The sequence below is a fragment of the Oreochromis niloticus genome, linkage group LG7 (genome assembly GCF_001858045.2).
Source record: "Oreochromis niloticus isolate F11D_XX linkage group LG7, O_niloticus_UMD_NMBU, whole genome shotgun sequence".
Taxonomy (NCBI): Eukaryota; Metazoa; Chordata; class Actinopteri; order Cichliformes; family Cichlidae; genus Oreochromis; species Oreochromis niloticus.
Window position 1 is genome coordinate 39,404,317 of NC_031972.2, and position 23,759 is coordinate 39,428,075.

Here is a 23,759-nt window from a genome sequence, read left to right on the forward strand (position 1 = left end):
ATATTTGGGTAAACTGCGGGTAATATAAAACCTTCACCCCGCACGCACGTTTGCTTTGAATTTTAAATCGAGCACACTAAGTAGCGTACAAGCACGCCCACGTCTCGTTCAAGAAACGCCCAGTTGAGGGCGGTAGTGTAAAGAGCGCAGACCCTCGTTACCTAAAGCGAACGTGTGTTTATCTTATCTTTTAGGTATGTGTTAGTGTAATTTTATTTACATGGCGACAGTTAACGACAACAGTAACCTCAAAAACGCTTTATAATGTCAGTTTAAATGGTATATCAGAGAATGACATATGAGCAGCACTTGATAATGTGCTATTATCATGTGTTATTAAATTGAATTATCAGTGAAAAGAAGATTCTGCTCAACTTTCAGTTCACTGGACTAGCTACAGGAGAGAGCACCGAACTTCTCAAGTTGCTTGTTGCTGCCACATTAGTGAGGACTGTGGAACAGCTCAGAGTCAGTTTGATACTGATCAAACTTTTGCAGCTGATCAAACACACAAACCCACACATGTGCAATAAGACTGCTATATGTGCAATTCTTCTTCTGACGAAGTTGTGTTTTTGTATTTTCCTACTCAGTTGTATATAGTATTTGTATTTGTATTTTATTCTATTGTATATATTATTCTATTCTATTTTATTCTGTTGTACATAGTATTTTATTTTATTTTATTTTATTTTATTTTATTGCATTCCAGTGTTTTCTAATTTCTGCTACATAACTTTGCACTTTTGCTGTAACAAAACAAATTTCCCACCTGTGGGACTAATAAAGGCCATCTTATCTTATCTTATCTTATCTTATCTTATATTGAATTCATTTTTTTCTCACGTTTGCACTGACTTGCTCACTATCGCTCAGTTTACCGGTTGGAAAATCTTGCACACATACACCGTTTGTCTTTTTAAAGGATGATCGAAACTTTTGGGCTTTCTAAAATGGCATCAGTGATACATCAACTTAAAATAAAATGTATGTGGAATTCATTCTCAGTTGTTTTGTGGCTTCAAAAAGGGTTATATTATTAAAGCACTGCAAATTCCTCAAGAATAATTCATAATAAATATCACTGGTTCAAATTTGATTTTCACTTCTTTCTTTTTCTTCTTTTTACTGAAACCTCACTAACTATGGGGACATCCAACAGCGTCGTTGATGGCTTACTTTATGTTGCAATTAATTGCAACAATTTTGAGCCAGCACACTGAGCTTCGATTTGATGAAAGAATAGTTACTGAAAGATGTTTCAGTCTCACCAACCCGCATTTCTCTAACGTGTGCCGCACTTCACAGTTTCACTTCAAGCTGAAGGCCTCCAATACTGCTTTTAGAAACTCTGATGAACACCACAAGCAGCCCGCAGTCTGAGAGAGGAGCGTTCTTTTACAGTCGTTAGACTATGCATATATAGTGATGTCTAATATTGCTCTTAACGTTTCTTGTGATCCACATCCTCACTTGTTTTTTCCATTTACAAAAATTTAATCACAAATTTTATTTCTCCCGTCTTTTCTTGGGACTCTAAACGCAGCACTTGGCTGGCACAAATCCCCGTTCGCTAATCGCTTCTCATCAGATCTTCGGGATTCAGACGTCATGCTTTCATCCGTCAGAGGTAACGGAGCATAACGTGAATCCGCAGTCCAGGGAACAAACATACAGACATCAGCAGCAGCAGCAGCTAGCTCAGTGATGATGAACATGGATTTAAGTGCCGTTATAGAGGAGATGGAGACGGGCGACCAAGACTCGGCTCTGACGGCTTTACAGAGCTACAACAAGCAGGTAAACACCAGCCCTGCAACATCGGGAGGAATCAGTGCGTTGTAACACAGCTGTTTGAGTTTATGAAATGCTTTCCATTCAGATGATGATCCTGAAATAATTTCCAAATCAGAACTGTTTTCAAAAGTAGAGCCTTTAATATATTAAACGGGGTTTAAAGCTGCATTGTACACCTTATAAATAGCCTATACGATATTGTGTATTGAGCCACCCCTTCTTCTTCTTCATGTTTTGCTTTCACGGAGCCAGATTTCCTCGTAATTTTTAAAGGGATATTAAGCAACAGTTCTCAAGGAGTTCTCGGGGTCTTTCAAAGTTCTTCTTTGGACATTCGCTGCTTTTCACTCATTTTCAGCCCAGTCCTTGTACCTGACAGATTTTTGACCTGACAGCAATGTGTTTTTGATGGTTAAGCAACTGAGCACTGACCTATGAGTCATTCAAGCTTAAAAAACATCTAACTAAAGGGATGAACCAGTACTGTGTCTGGAATTAAAGAGAACTTAAAGATCCAAATATAAATTGTGTCGCTAGGAACTTTGTTACAAATAACACATTCCCGTTTCTTTAGCCGATTCTATAAACATGACACATACCTGAGAGATGCATCTGACCCTTGATCCATCTACTGTTCACCAAAGAAATGGTCTCAGTGGAAAGGTGGCTGTCAACAACGCATTCTTACACCAAACTACACAAAAACTGGTGTGAAAATCAGTAGCAACAGGTCTTATTGAGTGATGAATCCAAAGTAGATATCTTTGGTTCCAATCATTGCCAGTGTGTATGGAGGATGTCAGGGCTGCAACAAGGGTACAGTGAGTGTCTATAGTCACTGGTAAAATATGGAGGAGGCATGTCATGATTTGGGGCTCATTTCAGCCAGTGGTGCTGGAGATCTTGTCAAAATTCATGTAATTATGAATGCAAAAAATCCACAGTGCAATACCATCTGGAAAGTGTGCGATAGTGGCTTAATTTTTCACTTTTTCAATGATAAAGCGAATATGCTGACAATGCAGTAAAGGCATACCTGGATAGAAGACACACTGAAATGCCGTCACAAATTTCACTGGATGTGGATTGGCCTCCCAGGAGCCTGGACCTCAACATTATTCAAGTATTGCTGGATCTGCTGTTGGTGCTGGGAAATTGGTAGAACCACCCATATCATAAATTACCTAAATGACTTAATAAATAATAAATGAATATTAGATAGGATAAAACATGCTTTATTTATCCCAAAGTTGAGACATTCATTGCACCAAAATAATAATTTTAATAATAATAATGATGTGGCATAAGTTGACAGTAAGTGTAATTTATTTAGCTGCCTATTAATTCCCTCTTTACCCTTTGAACTTCTGTGGTAGTTTAGTTCCAAGTATTATTATGTGATCACCAACATGCAAAGAGTTGAGCCTGACACAGTCTGAATTGCAGGCAAGTCAGTTTCATAATGTGGTAGAAAATCAGAAAGAAATGTAGAAAGAAAAGAGAGAAATATTTGTTTTTGAAAATAATTATTTTTAATTAATGCGAGCCACTGATTGTAAAAATAGAAATGGGAAATGCAAGTTAGTTTTGTCACAAATATCTACATCCATTGCATCCATTTTCTGCCACTAATCCAGGTTTGTGTCACTAGGCCAGAAAAAAAAGCCCAGACGTCCCTCTCCTCAGCCAGCCACAGTTTATCCAGGGGGACACCAAAGCCTTCCTTAGCCAGTCAAGACATATAATCTCCCCAACATTTCCAGGGCCTTTGTTCTGAGATTAAATCCTCATTTTCTTGGAGAATCTGACATATACATATCTCGTAACTCAGGCCATCTAGAGAGGTTTCTTTATTTCACTGTGCTCTTTCAGTTTTTATAACATGTGTGATTTCCTTGTAACTCTGATACACCTTGGGAAGGAGTCAGTGTCAGGACACTGAAGAGTAATGGGAAAGAGCGCTGTGGGAGTTTTTAAATTAATGTAATTAATGGATTCATCGCTTAGATACAGAGAAAAAAAAGAGGACAGAGAAGCAGAAGCAGTTACTCGAAGATAATGAGCTCACGTTTAAGATCAGTGCTGAGGTACATCCAGTAAAATGTCAAAGATTTCAGCTGCAATGTTTAGTGATATTACAGATATTTTATTTCTATTTTAAATTCAAGCTTATCATAACACATTATACTACTTCCCTTAAACCATAAGCTTACTCTAAGACTGATGATATTTAATCATATTTTTTCTATAAATCTCAGGATTATCATTACTTTTTAGATTATTTATTTTAGGTAACTACTTTGTGCTCTACGTACATTATTAAGTTAGAGTTCTGCTAATGTTAGTTTCTAAGATATAGTGTTTTGTTAGCCTCTAATTGTATGGAAACACTAAAAGAGTACAACAAGTTAAAGGACCTAAAGTACATACAGTCATAGCTCAGTGTGTACTGTTCAGTGTAATTAATTTATAACATAGCTTTTCCAAACATCCTAGTTTCTATTTGGCATGCTTACATTTCTTTACTTTGCACACTGATCAATCCCAGCCCATTCTTCTTTGCCAAATCTGTCAGGCTCTCCAGATTTGGTCTGTTGGCATGGTCTTTGGTCTTCAGGTCACCCCACTGATTTTTCAATGGGATTGGACTGAACGGGTGGACTGATTCATATATAGGGCTTTTTTATTCTCCCAGAGCACTCAGTGCTTTATACAACATTCCTTATTCACCCATTCACACCTATCAGTAGATGATCCACTCTACCTCCTGAGCTACAGCCACTCTGATTTACCACTGAGGGCTTGAATTCCTGAGTCAGTGCTCACTTTGGTCTTCTGGAGATTGTTCTTCACCAAGAGTGATGCATGTTTGGGGTTGTTGTCGTGCTGGAAGATAAAGTAACGACCCAGAACCAGTTGAATGCTTCTTTCAAAATCTTCAAATATCCTTCTTTCTTCATGATTCCTTTTTCCTTCATAACATTCCCAGGTCCAGACGAACTGATGCATCCCCAAAGAATGATACTTCCACCACTGTGTGTTCTTTGGGTTGTACACCTCACCCTTCTTTCTCCAAACATAAGCAGCATCTTTATGGCCAAAGAGCTCTACTTTAGTCTCATCTGACCAAAAGGCACACCTTCAGTCTGCATAATCTTTCTCCAGGTTGTACTTAGCATACATCAGTCTGGTTTGAAGGTGACACTTCTGCAGAAGTGGAGTTTTTCTTATTTTGCAGTATCACAGTCCGTTCCTGTGATAATAATAATGGATTGCATTTATATAGCACGTTTCGGGACCCCTCAAAGCGCTTTACAATACCACTATTCATTCACTCTCACATTCATCCATTGGTGAAGGCAAGCTACAGTTGTAGCCACAGACTGACAGAGGCGAGGCTGCCATATCGCGCCATCGGCCCCTCTGGCCATCACCAGTAGGCGGTAGGTGAAGTGTATTGCCCAAGGACACAACGACCGAGACTGTCCGAGCCGGGGCTGGAACCGGCAACCTTCCGATTACAAGACGAACACCCAACTCTTGAGCCACGATCGCCCGATGATGGTCTAGTGATTGTCTTCTTTGAGACTACAATTCATGATTTTGGTCAATCACTCACCAGTGCTTTGAAAGTTGTTCTGTGTTTTTTAAAAACATGTCTCACTAGTTTTGTTTCCAGAGTCTTTGAAATCTTTTGCTTCCTACCTCTGCAAAGCTTGCTCTGTACTGTGCGGCTCTTTAAATTTCTTTATGATACTTGCCAGTCCAGTTCTTTACCCTTACTGTAATACTGTAATAACTTTATATATCTATCTCCTGCTGATTTAGTGTCAACAAGTATACACTGATTTCTTTTGTTTTTGGCACAGTGGTTGCGACAGTTCAAACCCTTGCTGAAGTTTTTAGATAACCCTCAGTTTTAACTTGATTTTAAAAATTTTGAGCATTACAGAGTTAAAGCACATCATTGCACAGCAGTGGTTTCTGCTTTGGCTCAATAAAATCTGTTTCATCTATCTATCTATCTATCTATCTATCTATACATATATGTATGTATGTGTATATATATATATATACATGTATGTATATGTATATATATAACAGCAATGTATGCACACTTCAGTGGCTTCCGGCTTGATGTCAGCTCTCCTGAGCCGGCTGAAGGTAACCACACTGTCACAAACACTGACAGAGTATAGTGTTACTACCATGTAACTGTAACTGAGCTTGGTGTCTATCCAGGTCAGTTAATGTTAGAAATGATAGTTGAAACTACATGTTATATGTATATGAAGTCTGCAGTCTCATGAGTTTTGTTACATTCTGCAAACCCCAGGTGCACCATGCTTCATGCTTCCTCAGCACAGAGACTGTGTAGGAGTTAATCTCAAAGGCAATAGGATTACATTTTCTGATACACAAATAGAGTTAGCTACAGGCCAGTTAAATCCTACTTCACCAAAGAGCTCGTACAGATCAGAAGCTTAGTGGTTGTTACAGGACACTGCCATATTCTGTGTTGTAGACTGGAGTTAGTCTGCTCTAGTTTATCCAGCCTTCTGGGAATTATGGGAATTTGCATTAACATAAATATTAGTAGGGGCACATTAATGAAATAATGGGTATAACTTATGTTTATTTTCCTTAAGTCAGAACTCGATATTCGAATTAAGTGAAAGATGTGGATTAATTTTTAGTAAATGGTCAGACAACTTTAGCATGTGTGATGGACATGTTTGTTTTGATGTCAGTATCAAAAGACAGCTACAATGAGGCTCAGCTTATCTGTTACTGAGGTTATTTATATATAAACTAACAACATCTGACAGGAAGCTGCTCGCATTCACATTTGTAATCTGTGATAATTGTGTGAATCCAGACAACAAATCAATAGAAAGGACCTTTGTAACTTTGTAACAAAGAAGCTTCTTTGATGAGAGGTGTCTTTTCAAACTGAAGTCATTCTGCCTATTTTTTCAAGCACTTAAGACTACCATGACCTGGATGACTGAGGAGCTACACAGAGATATGACACAATGGAGAGATGTCTTTTGGAAGGCTTATGCATGCATTAATGTTCTGGATGCATTGATGGATGGACGATAACATGCTGTACTTGTAATCTGGAGCCTATCTTCAATTAATATATCTAAGACAAAATATGATTACTAACTTTAGAAAACTCTCATACCGAAAACAGTGTTCATTAAGATTCAGATAATGAAACGACCCAGAGGTTCAGTCAGAGTTCCTTTATAATACACTGGGGACGGCTTTCTCAGGTGTGCTGAAATTGGGTCAGCTCCGCCTACTAGATACCTGAAAGAAACAGGCAACAAGAAAACAAGGCCAGCCCACTGGCTGTCACATATTTCACATGATGTGATGTGGATAGTCCATTTTTACTTCTTTGTTTTTTCTCCCTCTTTTGTATTATGTTTATTCAGTTCATTTCTGTTGATATATTGCCAGTTCAAAACAAAAGTTAACTCAAGTCACTTTACATTGCAAGATCAAGACTAAACAACATTAGAAGACCCTACAACACATGTCTTCTTAGTTGTAGTTGAGAGATGTACATAGGAGAATGGATGGCTCGATTACTGCAAACACAAGCTACTTATTGGTACAAATAAAGTAACATAAACCTGTCTGCTTCTTCTATCCACTGACTCTCTGTTTTGTACTTTGTACTTCTCTTTTCTTCAGATGAACCAGTGCTTTACATTCAACAGGGATGAGCAGAAGGACAGAGAGGTATTTATAACATTTCCTGTTTATACACATAGGACAAATAATTAAATGATCCCCTGCTGAATTGGTAAGTTTGTTCACATCCAAAGAAATGAGTAGTCTCTAATTTTATGGTCGTTTAATTTTAATGGAAAGGGACAGATATTAACCAAAAACAGCACAGTGTTATTTTATATCCTTAGCCAATTTGCAATTTTTTCAGACGAAACTGAATTACACAGAAGAGCAAAGTTCAGAACATAAAAAAAAATGTAAACAGACTGAAAAGGACAAGCTGAAGTATTTCGATGCAGATGTCACCAGTAAAGGACGACATTTGAAATGTCACCCTTACCGACATCATTTATGCTTTCCTTTGTATACCCGCCTGTTTTAGGAAGGAAAGTTACAAAAGGTATGAATAACCAATGAACACCATGTTGTGCTTTTCCATTAGAAACCTGGAGCCCACAGTTTATCTTCAACTTGTGACTCTTTCTGGATGGGGTCCTGTTAAGAATTCATTATAGGATATAAATAATTCATGAGATGAAAATGACAGTGGGAGTGATTTATCTCTCCGGGATTGCCATATGCTTGTAAGGATCTGTGTGTTTAACCAGAGGAAATGTAATGATCTGCTTTTAAATGGCAGTGATTGGCCAGCTGTGAATAGATTACATCCCAGAATTGTGAAGTTGATAGGGTCGCTCTTGTTATGTCAGTTGAAGGTTCATAAACACTGACCTAACAAAATGCTGTCAGATTTGGACAGTATTCACTGCTCTTTGATTTCTCAGGGTAACAGTGACTGAAGTCATTGTGTTTCATCTATGGTCTGTACACACTCTTTGCTGGTGTCGGGGAGGCTGAGGGAGCTGGAGCTTGTTTCAGTGTTCAAAAGACAGGGAGAGCTGGAGGTTCAGTCAAAGGGGCTTTATAATGCAAGGGGACTGGCCTTCTCAGGTGTGCTGCATCTATAATTGGGTCAGCTCCACCTACCAGATACCGGAAAGAGACAGGCAACAAGACACCAAGAAAACACTGGCTGTCACAGGTACATTACTGAGGGGGCATACGCTTTGTGTCCAAACCAGTGTGAGCTGCATGTACGATGTAATAAATTTTTGCAGAATTATTTGCCAGACAAGATATTTTGAACTAAAGCTAAAATGTAATTTTCTGTAGATTGTTTGCCAGAGTTACAAAGAATTCTTGTTTGTTTGCTGCTGTTCACAGGAACAATACATCAGTGCATCCACCATATTGTTTCAGGAGACTCAGAGCTCCTAATGCGTACATGTATATACACAGGTCTATACACAATTTTAAAAAACTTTTAATCTTAAATGTGGTTTAGTTGTTACAAGTTCTTCAGCTGTTCTTCGGCTGGATCCATGATACCGTATATCGCTATATATGGTAAGCAGCTTGTTGTAAAACCCTTAAAAAATCAGTAAAATGTCAAAACAAACCCTGATGTTATTACTCCATCATTTAAGCCAGTTTACCTTCCTGTCAAATGAGAGCTGCAGACTCGTCACAGACTGTTAGTGTTACTTTCCATCTCTGACTCAACTACTTAACACAATAACACCTACAACACATACAGAAATGAACACAAACAGAATCCAAGTGCAAGGCTTACAGTCTGTTGGATATTATAGCATAGCAGTCCTTTTTAATTTAAGGTACAAACATGCCGGATTCATTTTTCAACCCTGAAGGCTGCTGTTTCCTCAGCTCACACACGTCTGGTGAAAATTTGTTGGAAATGTCTCACACGTACTGAACTATTTATAACAGAATTCTTGGGAATGGGGATTTTTTTCTGTCTGGCAATTAATATTAAGGTTATTGGCACTAGTGCTCAACAGGGGATGAATCACATGGCCTTTTCCCTGCAGTAAGCTCAGGATAAACAGAATAGGAAATTGAAAACCAGCTCTTATAGGTTGATTCTGCTGTAAAATGAATAGTTAAATGTTTACCTGTTCTAACATTTTCTTAACGTTATATTGGAATACTTGAATAAGTGATCCAGGATAAACTGTGGGTTTTTGTCAGTAGATGTAAACACACTTAATCAGTTCAAAGGTTTAAAGAAAACTATAAATAGGTGTGAGATCACAATGGCAATAGTTTAATGGAATCCAATGGGAATTATGAAATGAAGAGATTTGATTTATTCATTTGCTTGAACACTAATCATGCTGGCATATTAGCTTTGATTCTAAGAAGATATTCTGATGATACATAATACAAGAACAAAAACTACTGAGAAAGAAGAAGTTCTGAAGATTAGAAAAAAGAAATCTGGTTTATCATTAAGTATATTGTTGCAAATTCATTCATGGCCTAAACCTTATACAGTTTATTCAATATTGATGAAAGTCAATCTTTGAACTGATTAAGGTGAATAGCTAGGAAGATAGAACAGAACATTTATTGATTAGTTTTATTGTGATGTTGTATCCAGTACACCTGTAATTCATTCACAAAGCAGTAAATACCTAAAAATGTAGTTAAACAAACCAATATTTCTGCATTTAGCAGCTTTATCATTTAAAAAAGCATCTGAAAATGTTTTTAAACAGTATGATTTAGATTCTGTTTGAGAAAATACTTATGTGTCTGGTTTTGGAAACCAACACTTTGTTTTCCAAAGTGTTTTCCTCTCTGAAAAATAGAAGAACAGCTGTATTCCTATAAAAGGAAGCATTTAATCCAGTAGGAGACAGTCCTAAACAGGAACTGTGGTTGATTGTTAAGGTGAAAAAGAAAGGTGAGTTTGTTCAGTGCTAAGGGTTTAGGTTTATTTAAAGTGAAGCTAAAGTTCTATTGCATGGTTTCTTTATCCAATAATAGCATGCACCTACTTGAAGGTGTACTAAGCTGTCCTGCTTGTAGATGTGCATGACAGCTTAGGAAACCTTTCAGCAACCTTTTTAGCTCCTTGCATTTGGTCACAACAGTGTAGGGCTTTTTATAAAGGAATCACCTTGACATTAGACCATTATCATTAGCGCTGCAAATACTTTGTCACTATCAGTAAGACTGCTGTTTAGTATATAGTGTTTTTCATGTTTCAGTTTTCAATGTACAGTTTCATCTGTTGTGTTACCTATCCTCAGTAAGAAACAGCAATCACTTGTTCACCAATTTAGAATACACTGGCTGTAGGGCGAACTCACTGATCTGTTATTTTCTGTAACACGTTTCACTTTGTTGGCAGTCTTAAGACGGTCATAATTTCATTACAATTAGTCAGAAAATGATCTTAAAAACAGAAGTGTAATACTGCAAATGGATCAAAAATCTGTTCTAACATTGCCTGACTTGAAGTCTGTGATGGACATTCATTCAGACTGAGGTCAGAAGCTGCAGATGTAGCTGTCAGATTTGGTGTTTCATTTTTAAACAGTTTAAAATGTAAATCTGCCTAATTAAATGTATGTATGTGTCTACTTGCACAAGAAAGGAAGGTGTATCTGTTGACTAAAATCAATGGTCTACAGTCTAACACAATTTCTGTTCTATTGTTACTGTTCCTCCACGAATATATATATGTATATGTGCAACGCAGCATCTGGGGGAGTTAGTGCTCGGTTTCCTGAACCGGGAGTTGCAGCCTTCCTGTCTGCTGGCCTGTCTGGAAACGGTTCGAATCCTGTCCAGAGATAAAAATTGCCTGGATCCATTCACCAACCAATTCGCCATGTCCACTCTAGCCCGCTATGCCAGCATTGCTGTGGACAGTGCTACCACACCTGCCCACAGCCAGTCAGTGGATGGCCAAGGTAATTAATATTGCTAGGTTTCAATAATTTTTTTTGCATCATCTTTCCAGGTTTATTTTAGGTTTTGAAAATTCAAAGATGTAATTTCAAATATATTGTTATGAAGACTTGTTTTGATTTTGAAGATCTAACAGTTAAATTCCATTTTCACTCTCAGTTTCCTCAATTCAGAAACATAGACTTTACTTAGGAGACCTACGTAGGCATAATAACTACTCTTCCTGAATTAGCTTTTTGTGACAGTTTTGTCAAGGCTCTCATCCTTGTTGCTTGCATATTCTACCACCCTTTTTGCCATCAACTTTCCATGAATATGCTTCAATACAGCTCTTTGTGAACAGACAGACCCTCTGTAGCTTAGGGGCCTCAGTCACACAAGAGGACAAATAGATTGGCACCTCTGTGCAACCACGAAAAACTGATGGTTAGTGAGTGAATTTTTTTGTGATTGCACAGGTTACCTGGTGGGAGGCAGTGTGTCTCAGTTTGACTCAGACCGACTGCAATCATTCTCAGACAGACTGGCAAAGGTCTGCAAGTAATCTCCATCTAATTAGATAAAGCAGACAAATTGTCAACAGGTTGCAATCAGTCAGAGTCAGTCTGCACTCATGAGCAACATGTCTGCTCTATCATTATTTTCTCCAAGTGAGTATACAATGTAGAGCTAAGCCCCACATTGAGCAGAGCAGGTTCAGCTCTCAGGCACTCACAATCAAATGCAACAGTAGAGTTTAACATGGCAGAATTAGATCCCCCATCCATGTAGCCTTAGTTGGTGAGCTGTACCACTTCCAGTTTGTAATGTGAAAGAATCTAAAAACTCAACAGCACAAAATACTTTCAGTTTAAGGACAGAAATAATAGTTATTAATAGTTAGTTAGCTAGTTGTTTAGTACATTTGTAAGAAAACAGCGTGCAGGATGTGCAGAGTGTTGATGAGGAGGACCCAAATGCAGACACTAAGAGGTAGGATAACAAAAAGTTAGGTGTTTATTAGGCCATTTGTACTGTTTAACTAGTAATTTACTCGACTATTATTCTAAACTGAATGTCTGATTTTCATGAGCTATCCCAGCTCATGAAAATCAGAGGTCATGGAACCTAACCCAGCTGGCACAGCGCAAGCTTTTTGAATTAAATAATAATAAAACCAAACTTTTTCGTCATATTTACATTTTTTGAGATGCATTATGTACAAAAGAAATCCAGTTCTTTGTCCCCTAAACATTGTATACTTTATAATCTTTCTCCTCCGTCAATAAACATCATGGGTTAGCTGAAGGGAGTTCATGTTGATGGCAGACCAAGCTAAACAATATTGCAAATCTTTCTTTTCTTAGAAGAGGATGTGGGAGGAGACGAGGAAGAGACGGGACTATGTAGTAAAGTGTTGAAGGAATCTTCCCCTCCTTCAGAAAATCCTGACCAGGAAGTGATTGTTGAGGCGCTCAAGTCCATTTGCAACATCCTGCTACACAATGAGACAGGACAGGTCAGTCTGCTGTGCTTTGCATTCCTCAGATTAACACATTTTATTTGGTTGGTGATAATCTATAAACTCTGACTGATGGATTTCTGTCATTGGGTTGATGTCAGATGGTAGCAGCAGATCTGCAGCTGATTAAAGGTGTGGCAGAGAGATTGAAACAGTGTCATGATCCTACTTGGAACTATGAGGTATGACCATTACTCAGACAGACAGCTGTTTAATGTGAGAGTTTCCAAATGTAGAATTATATGTTGTGTTCACTGTAGTGTCAAACAAAAATGGCAGCACTGGGAATCAAAGAAAAAACACAGCACAGAGGGTGGGACGTGACAAAGGACAAGAGAAGACAGACGATTGTTACACAAGTTAATGAGATTAGGAGAAAACATGTGGGAAGCACGGCAGGAACAAATCAGGTACAGCGACACGAGGGATGTCAAACCCAACAGCAGACACATGACACAAGAGACTATCAGAATAAACAGGAAGTAGCTAACAAGGGCCAAGTTACACCAACACAGACTTAATGGGAAATACAGGGAAAGCAGAGGTAACCTGAAGCTCCAGGAATCAAAACAAACAATCAGTACAAAACCTGGAATACAAAAGCACAATAAGTAAAACGAAGCAAATTGAGGAAAGACACAGAGACGCTCTGATGCAGAGACTTAAAACATCAAGACCAAACCGGAATAATCATGATAAGTCAAAATTTAGTCTCCAAACACAATCTCTGGGTCAGAGACCAAGCACTATGACAACTGTAATGTAAATGTTTCTTTATAGCGTTTTAAAGGGAGCACTATAGCTGCCAGATGTAGTTTTTGAAGGGTATTTGTTACTGAATATTCGCTAGAATGCAACATATGCATTCTAGCTGATTTCAAAATAAGGTTTCTCTTCCCAGGTACGTTTCTTTGACTTGCGCCTCACCTTCCTGCTGACTGCCCTAAGAGTGGATGTCAGGGCACAGCTGGCTCAGGAGCTTCATGGTGTCAGCCTTCTAGGTGATTTGTTAGCTTTTCCAAGGATGCTGTGTGATTGGTTTAGCTTTGTTTGTTTCTTTGTTGTATGGATGAATATGGAAAAAAATATGAGAGGTGGACCTTAGCCCAAAAGATGGAGTCAGATCTGAAGCTGACTAAAGTTCAACAACCCATTCATTTTATTTTCACATTATTTAAAAAAAAAGTAAAAAAAATAAAATAAAATAAAATAAACAGACATAATCAGAAAAGCGTCCAGATGAAGTAAATTTTGTAAAGACATGGTACAATTAAGCAAACTTAAAGAACTTGTTGATAACTTGTGTCTTGTCTGTAATTCAAGGAAACCACTTGGAAGCCACACTGGGTCTGTGCTGCTCAGGGACCCTGGAGACAGCAAGAGCAGGTTTTGAAGGCATCCCGACCGAAGAGCTGCCCCCACTGAGCCGGCAGCAGACAGAACTAGCTATGGAGATACTGAAAATACTATTCAACATCACGTTTGACATAAACAGACGCAAAGTTGATGAGGTAACGAAGCAAATTAGATTAATTAGGAGAGATTCACAAGATTTGAACATTTTGTTGTAAATTCAAAGAAATGTAAGTAACAAAAAAAATCCTTATTTACTGGGTTGAGGATGTGACTGCCTCCAGAACCCTCACCGTCCATGTGAACCATAAACCCTGGTTCTCTGCGGAGCTGCATACCCTGGAGAAAATCAGGCACATTGCCTTTAGTTCAAATGACGGAGAGGGTTCATGGACTTGAGAAGTACACACCGCATGTAGCAAGGAATTTACATCATCTCTGACTACAAGCCAGTACAACAGGCCTGCAGCAGTGATCCCTTCCTACTCGATGGTTTGCATGTTTGGTGGCACACATCAGGAATCAAGGAAAACCACCATCTCCTCAAACAACCAGGTACTCCATCTCTCTGCCACCAAGTACGAGAAATACTCATTGTCAACCCGAGAAAAGCAGCTGGCCCAGACCATTTCAGTGCATCGTGTAGGAAGGGTGGCTGCTGCAGACCTGTTGTACTGGCTTGTAGTCAGTGATGGCGTAAATTCATTCCTACATGCGACGCGTATCCTTCAAGTCCACGAAGTGGTCATTCATTTTGTCAGCTTATGCACATTTTGCTGCCTTGATGGCCCTGGGTAGATTGGATATATTTATATTCTGTGTATTATAGTTTTTATAGCTTTTGGTGTTGTCTGTCTTCTTGTTTTTGACTTTTTTTTTAGTTCACATTTTGTGTATTTTAATTCAATATACAGTTTTTTTTAATTCAATATAAAGATAAAAGATGAGAGTTCTCTTCATGACTGGTGAATAACTCGTGTCTGATGTATATGTGAAGGAAGAGGCAGCTGTGTACAGACATTTGGGAGCCATACTGAGGCACTGTCTAATGAGCCATGCTGATGGAGAGGAGCGGACTGAAGAGTTTCACAGGTATTACAACAGTCTGATTCTCTGCTCTCTGGTTACTTGATCTATATAGTCATTGCTCACCAATGATGCCACACCCTTCATTCCTTTGTCCTTTCTTTTTTCAGCCATACTGTGAATTTACTAGGTAACCTCCCTCTGCCTTGTTTGGATGTATTACTTTTGCCCAAGGTGCAGCAAGGTTCCATTGAATATATGGGTGTAAACATGGATGCTGTGAACATGCTGCTAAAATTCATGGAGAAAAGACTTGACCGGGTAAGACGAGCCACAACAAGTGTATGCTGTTGGTGGTTCATTATCTTTAATAGGTAATATGAAACAAAAGGTGAGGTGCACTAAAGTATATCTAACATAAATTCACGAAAAAATTGCTTTGTTGTTGTCAAAGGCATGTTTACTACAAACCAGGCTGAGCTTCTCATTTACTGCCCTCAAATCCACATTGTAGATCATTAAATTTGAAAAGTCTCAAACCTGTTGTTTAAAATGTGCTCTAACAATCCACGATTTAGCTTCTTTCCTGCAATTGACAAGTTTGCTTGTCGGTCTGTCTCACAGGGTCATAAGCTGAAGGAGACTCTTCTTCCATCACTGAACTTGTTGACTGAGAGTGCCCGTATCCACAGAGAGACCAGGAAGTTCCTCAGGTCAAAAGTCAGTTCTTCATCTTACAGAGATTATCTCTGAACATTTTAGCTATTGTGATTGCTCTTATATGTTTATATGTTTATGTGTGGGTTGTGTTTTAGGTGCTGCCGCCACTACGTGATGTGAAAAACAGGCCAGAGGTGGGCAACACGCTGAGGAATAAAATAGTCCGCCTTATGACCCACATTGACACTGACGTCAAGGACTGTGCTGCTGAATTCCTCTTTGTTCTCTGCAAAGAAAGTGGTGAGAGAGAGTGACACAAACTCACTTTTTGGATGAGAGGGAAGCAATCACTAAGGTACACAGGTGATGTTAAAGTCACTCCACCTTCTCTCGAGAAAAAAATAAGTTCGCATTGAACCTTTAAAACCTCAAATTTCTGAGTAGCTCCTCAGGAACTACTCATGAATATTGGAGTGAGTGTATTTGGTCATTTCATCTAAAATGAGTCAAATATGAGAAAAAAATCAGTTAACTTTTTGTTGTGCACTAACTTTAGCAAATCTTTGATGATAAACATGTTCTGTCATGATAGCCAAGAATGCATCAAAAGCAGGTTTTCCCGTGAGCATGTTAAGCTTGTATATTTAATATAAATTAATATAATTGGAAGAGTCAGCGCCCGTCGATGTTTTCACAGAGGATGTTTTCACCCTTAATTATAAACACCTTCATTTAGAAACTGCATTTTGTGTTTCCCTGTCTTATCTTTGTCTACTATTTAAATTTGTTTGATGATCTGAAACATTTAAATGTAACAAACATACAGGAAATCAGGAAGGGGGCGAACACTTTTCACACCGTTGTAAATATATAAAAAGTTTTGTTTCTAAAGACTTAGACATTTTTGGGTGTAAAATTGATTTGGTTGCGGTTTTTAGTAGAAACTAAAGTTCATCCATAAAAATGTCATGTAGCTATTTCCTGTACTTATGAAGTTGTAAGAATTCATAAATGCTGGAAAAATTAAGGTGACTTAAAAAGAGCTGAATTTCAACCTGCTCCGATAGACTTTGAAGGCCAGTTTTTATAGTATGAAGCTTCTCTTCACTGGATATGCTTGGAAAAAAAATACCAGCTTATTTTGAGGTCATCAGTTGTATAAATGGTCCTAATGTAATTGCTCTTTTTATTGTGTTAGAAAGCTGCCATTTTAACAGTAATATGCTCTCTTTCAAGTTTCAAGGTTCATTAAGTACACTGGATACGGTAATGCTGCAGGCCTGCTGGCTGCCAGAGGACTGCTTAGAGGAGGTAAAGACCCTGGAATCTACTCCGAGGATGAGGACTCTGAGACAGAAGAGTACAGAGAGGCCAAAGCCCAGTCAGTACCAACAACTATGTCAGCACCTTATCAAAATTTCTACTTTGCATTTTTAACAACTTAAGGAGGATCAAAAGTTGAAGCTGGAAATCGAAGGGGGGGTATTGAATGTTGTCAGCGTGTTTGCATCACGGGGTGTATGCACACACGGAATTCTGGAGTAAGTTGGATGAAGTGGTAGAGAGTGTCCCACGGGAGGGAGGGAGAGAGCGGTGATTAGAGCGGACTTCAATGGACACACAGGTGAAGGGAACAGAATGTAGCTAGGCAACACCAGATTGTGGTCTGTAGTCTGTAGGATGACTATGAAATCAAGAAGAAGAAGTGTGTGAAGAGAGAGGCGAGGATTAAATGATGGAAGCTGAAGAAGGAAGAATATTACATAGTTCAGTGAAGAGTTGAAGCAGGCTCTGGGTGGTAGGGAAGAGTTATCAAATGACTGGGAAAGGACTGCTGAAGTGGTGAGAGAAACTGCCAAGGAGGTATTTGGTGTATCCTCTGGACACAGAAAAGAGGACAATGAGACTTTGTGGTGGAATGAGGTTGGCAAAGAAAAAGCAGGATAGTTAGGGAAGTGACGAAAGTAAACAGGACAAAAGATGAAACATATTTACAACTAAGTGATGACTATGAGTGGTGACTAGTGTTTGATGTGGCTGGGGATGTATAGGGATGTATGTATGTATCATTTATAATATGGTGTTTGGTAAAGGTATATTACAAACAAATGAAGAATAGAATAGGATAGAATAGCTTTTTATTGTTATTGTACATGTACAACGAAATTGTGGCCGCTCCACATCAACTGTGCATAAAATAAAAATATAAAATAGTAGGACAGTACGAATAAATAACAGACAAGAGGAATATATACAAAACATGAGGAAGGCACACAAGAGAAGACAGGTTGCAAGTGGTTGAAAGTTGTGCAATACTCAGTCAATATTAGTGAAGTAGTAAAGTATGGCCTCTTCAGTAAATATGACCATTGCCAGCCTTCAAATGGTTTTTCTAACAGACATATCTTAGACCGACTGATGATGTTGATGGACACTTTAGCATACTTTAGTTGCAAATATTCGTCATGGTGGAATTTAGAAGACCTCAGCTGAATTCTTTGTACATATTTGTTTGTTTGTTTGTTTGTTATGCACATTTAGCTTTTTTTTTTTTTTTTTAAATCTGTTTTCCCTGTAGAATAAACCCAATAACAGGAGTTGTAGAAGAGGAGCAGCCCAATCCCATGGAAGGAATGACAGAAGAGCAAAAGGAATATGAAGCCATGAAATTGGTCAACATGTTTGACAAACTGTCAAGGTCAATAAAAGCACACACAGTCACATAAGTAACCTGCATTGGTCAAGTTGTTGTCTTCACAACAGAAGCCTTTAATGCTATGGTGTAATATGTAAAAGTTCAGCTCTGAAATGCCTAAAAAAATACCACGCAAATGTAATATATTTGATTGAGTTAAAGACTTCCCTGTTTGGGAATATTGTGCTAATCATATTGTGTAATCATCATCAGTAATTAATACCATCACAGTGACATAAGTGTGAACATGTCACCGATTTTCTAAGTAAATATTTTACTAAAGGTGCTATTTATGTGAAATTTGCACCAGATGTTGGTAACAACCCATCCAGTTTACACATGCAAAGAAAACAAACAATAGATTTTCATCAATTAAGTTATGTGTGATAATGAGAAATGACACACGGAAAAAGTATTAAACACATGAAGAAAAGGAGGTGCAAAAAGGCATGTAAAGTCATGACACCAGCTGAAATCGATCAGTAACTTGAAAGCAATCCTGCCACTTATTCAAATTAGTCCCAACTGATGGCTTATAAAAATGCCTCACTGGTTTATCATGATGGATAAACCAGTGAGCTCTCTCAAGACCTTTGCAACCTTATTGTTGCGAAACATACTTATGACACTGGATACAGAAGAATTTCTAAACTGCTGAAGGTTCCAGTGAGGACTGCTGGGGCCAACATCGGGAAGTGGAAAGAACATCACTTTACCATAAACCGGCCACAGCCAGGTGTTCCCCACAAGATTTGAGACAGAGGCATGAAAACAATTATCAGAAGAGTTGTCCAGGAGCCAAGGAGCACTCGTGGAGAGCTACAGAAAGACCTGGAATCAGCAGGTACAATTGTTTCAGAGAAAACAATAAGTAATGCACTCAACTGCCATGGCCTGTATGCACGCTCACCATGTAAGACTCCACAGCTGAAGAGAAAGCATGTTGAAGCGCAGAAGAACATTTAGACAAGCCTGTTTAATGCTGGGAGAAAATTGAACTCTTTGGATGCCATAATACACACCATATCTGGAGGGCATAAAGCACTGCATATCACCCCAAATATACTTCACAACAGTTAGTTTGAAGGTGGGAACAACATTGTGTAGCAATGGCACGCTTCATATAATTGAATCAAGGATAAATGGAAAAATGTACCAAGACATTCTTGATTTAAAAAAAATAATCTTCCAGGATGATGAAGATGATGAAGGGCAGATGTTTACGCAAGACAAAGATCCCAAACACACAGCCAAGGAAACTCTCAATTTGCTTCAGAGAAAGGGAGAAAAAAGCTGCTAGAATTGCCCAAATCCAGGTGAAGATCTATGGAAGGAAGTTAGTCAGTCAGAGTTTATAGACGGAGCCCACAGAACCTTCAGGATCTAAAGACTGTTTGTGTGTAAGAATGGGCCAAAATCACACCTGAGCAATACAGATGACTAGTTGCTTCATACTTGAAGATATCATCATCATCATCATCAAAGGCTTTTGAACAGATTAAATGCATTTTAGTAAAGTTGTTCAATATTTTTTCCATGTTCATAGCACCTTTAGAAATATATTTACTTATAAAATTGGCGATGTTTTCAATGCTTAGTGTATATATTTATTTCTGTTATAAAACGTCTCCTGCAGAAACCGTTTGATCCAGCCCATGCAGCTCGGTATGGATGGGACAATGACAGAGATGACCACAGAGGATCTCCATAAACTGGCCAACAAGCCATTGCTCCAGTCAGAAGACCCTCCTAATTTAGACAGTGAAGATGAAAACTGAAGGAGGAAACAAATTCCATCCATGACAATCCTAAAAAAATCTGTGTCACTATTTAAGCGATTCATATATCATAAGTATAATTTTGTTGCATTTTACCCATTTTAATTGGAGAGGAAAGAAAATGTTTATTTGTTTAGTAAATGTCAAAAACACAGCTTGGCATAACTGGTACACGAGAAGCCACTTAAATGATCATAAACTTAAATACAGAATTCGGATGATTTTACAAGGATTATTATTTTAATAGGAATAGTTTTTCATCCAAGATATTTATGTTCAGTAATATATAAAAATGTAATTACTAGGTTGTGTTATGAAGCACTTAACTGACAACAAGTGGAAGACAAAATTTCTGAAACACTTTATATCTGGGAAAGATGTCAGGGGACAATGTAGCTAGCCAGCATCCGATGGTAGTTTGTAGTATGGCTTTGGACATGATCAACAGGAAGTGAGTGAAGTCAGGGGAGGAAGTGGTGGAAGCTGAAGAAGGAAGAATGATGTGCAGTGTTCAAGGTTGAGTTGATACAGGTGGTAGGAAGTGTTGCTAGATGACTGGGAAAGCACAGCTGTAGTGGTGAGGGAAACTGGCAGAAGGGTATTTGGAGAGATTAAGTTAGAAAATATATGCAGCAAGTTTGGGTGAATCAGGATAGTGATGGAAATGTAATGAAGAGAATGTGTTCAGGAAGGAGAAGCTCATCAATGAAGAATGAGAGAGAAAGGACAGAAGTCAGCTGGTGAATTAGGAAGTGTAAAGGATTAGTAAGGAGGAAGGAAAGGGCAGCTATGAAGAGGATGAAGCATAGAAAGGCAAATGGTCCAGATAACATACCTGTGGAGGTTTGGAGATGTCTGGGAGAGAGGGCAGTGGACTGTTTAATATGATCCTGGATAGTGGTAGGATGCCTGAGGGATGGACAAGTAGCATACAAGTCCTGATTTACAATAACAAGAGTGATGTGCAGAACTGTAGTAAGTACAGATTGGTAAAGTTGATGCCACCATACCATGGAAATATAGGAAAGAGTTGTTGAAGCTAGGCTGAGAGGAGATGTGGCAGCAAGGACCAGCTTCATACTACAGATGCAATATTTTATTTATTGAGAGTATTGATGGAGATGCACTGTGTGTTTGTGGATTTGAAGAAAGCATATGATGGGGTGTGAAGAGGCACACAGGAGAGGTAGGAGTCTCTGTGGACTGTGACATTATGACAGAATGGAGAGCAGATGGAAGAGAACCTGGAGAGAAGAATGAAAGTCAGTAGAAGCAAGACAAAGTGTGTGTGTGTGTGTGTATGTGAGAGAGAGAGAGAGAGAGAGAGAGAGAGAGAGAGAGAGAGAATGTGAGGGAGACAAGTAATCCTGCAAGGAGCAGAGGTACTAAAGGTAAATGAGTTTAAATAATTGAGATAAACACTCCACAGTGTATGAGAGGTGAAGAAGAGAGTCAAGGCAAGGTGGAGTGAGTGGAAATGAGTGTCAGGGGTGATTTGTGAGAGACACGTGGCAGCAGGAGAGCAAGGTTTACAAGATGGTAGTGAGACCTCCTATGATATATGACTTGTAGAGGGTGGCACTAAATAAAAAAAAACAACAACAAAAAAAAACCAGGAAGTGCAGCTGAAGATCTTGAGTTTTTCATTGGCAGTGACCAGGATGGACAAGATCAGAAAAGAATACATCAGAGGGACAGCTCAGGATGAGCTTTTTGGAAACAAAGGAGGCTGAGATGGTGTCAGAGATGTCACCAAGGGGGAGAGTAGATCTATTGGACAAAGGATTGCTGAATATGTTGCTGCCAGGCAGGAGGAAAAGACAGACAGGAGAATCATGGATGTAGTGAAGGAGGACATGCAGAGGGTTGGTGTGACAGAGGAGGATACTAGGTGAGATGGAGGCAACGATGTGGCGACGTGAAAATAGAGGAGCGGAGAAAAAGAAGAAATATGTGGGAAGGATATGAAATGAGGAATGATTGCATTCAAGTTATATGTAGGTTTTGATGTTGTTTTTTTTTAGAGATCAATTTTTTTTAGGATACAATTTTTATCTTAGTCGACTCCTAAATATCAAAGAATGATCTTCCTTCCTCTCAAAGATCTTCCTTCTTATTTGCACCAGGACCCATCTGAACACATCACAATCAGTGGACAGTATGAAAAAAATGTACAAATTAGTCCTCAAAGTACATAATGATGGTTGGAATTTTGACTTCATGTTTTTCCAGCATTTTTTAACCCCTAATAAATACAAGATGCAGCCATAAATATATTTCTGAATGTTCATAAGTACAATAACTAACCACATGAAACTTTCGGGGTTGAAAAACGTAGATCTCAGTTATACAGTCATTACAAGTTTGTTTCAATCAATCAACCAAACGTAAAACCTGCAGATGTCAGGCAAAGAAAATATAACCATTGTCCAAATCAGAACTATTACTGTCATGATGATGCATGTTCCCTGTAATAGTTCTGAATGTTAAGAATGAAGATGTCTATTTAGACATTAGGCTGAATTTTTTTTTTCTGACAAATACTGGGTTCCACATTGTGACTGTTGTTTTCAGGGCACAGGGTAATTTTTTTGAGTAGACCTTTCTTTCAGGACATGCCATACTATCTGCAGTCTCATTCCCATCCACTGCTGACTTTCCCTGAGCTTGGCTCTGCTAGAACCTCTACATGTACAAAGGGTCCCTGATTTGTTGTAATTGATTGGTTGATGTTGTGAGGCCTCCTACAAGTGGAAAGAATTTGATATAAACTCAAAAGTATCACATATTTTCCAGAACCTCCATCCCAGTTAGTGCTACTCATGACAATCAAGAGACCTGTTGCAGAAAATAATTAAATTAAAACTAGTCTCTCTTATTTGAAGTTGAACATTGTAGGAGGATTTTACAGAACGCTCTGGCTCTTTGTGAGGAGACGATGTGTCAGTTCTTTCTTTAGAGCAGAAGAACAGCCATGTATGAAAGTAAAAGAGCAGCTGTTCAATTTTTGATGGTGGACTCAGCTATATTTTTGAAAAAATCTGAATGACTTTTAGATGCCCTTTCCTTTTGATAATGTCCTTCAGATATTTTATTTTTAGACTTGAACTTGAAATGAACTGCAGGTGAAATATTCTAATGCAGAGTGTAGTCTGAAACACTAAATGTATACTCCTTTCTATTGTTCTTGTATAGCTGATAATTTTATCGTGGACTGCAAACTACATTAAATGTGTTTAAATGACCAAAAGTTACATCTTCATTCTCTTGTGGTTATTGTGATGATTTCAAGTAAAAAGAGGGAGGAAATAATTTAATTGACCGCTCAAGAAGATGGTGGAAGGGCTGCAAAGAGAGGGTGCAGGTGATGCTGGGTGCCAACCTGGATGTATGTCTTCATGTGTCAGGCTCAAGCATG

At 38.5% G+C, this 23,759-nt stretch overlaps 1 protein-coding gene across 2 annotated transcripts; it reads left to right on the forward strand.

The window, feature by feature from the left end:
* The first annotated feature begins 1,553 nt into the window (after window positions 1–1,553).
* On the forward strand, window positions 1,554–23,595 carry ric8a (RIC8 guanine nucleotide exchange factor A). Of its 2 annotated transcripts, none has more exons than XM_025909401.1 (14): window positions 1,554–1,800; window positions 7,507–7,554; window positions 11,117–11,330; window positions 12,675–12,826; window positions 12,931–13,011; window positions 13,731–13,830; window positions 14,153–14,340; window positions 15,180–15,274; window positions 15,379–15,529; window positions 15,833–15,928; window positions 16,024–16,168; window positions 17,105–17,267; window positions 18,447–18,566; window positions 20,200–23,595. In XM_025909401.1, the coding sequence occupies exons 1-14, from the start codon at window positions 1,708–1,710 to the stop codon at window positions 20,339–20,341; spliced, it is 1,788 nt and encodes a 595-aa protein (XP_025765186.1). In that variant the 5' UTR covers window positions 1,554–1,707; the 3' UTR covers window positions 20,342–23,595. The 2 variants fall into 2 exon arrangements, with proteins under 2 accessions (XP_025765186.1, XP_005454304.1); XM_005454247.4 differs by having other exon boundaries at window positions 17,105–17,249.
* The last annotated feature ends 164 nt before the right edge of the window (window positions 23,596–23,759 follow it).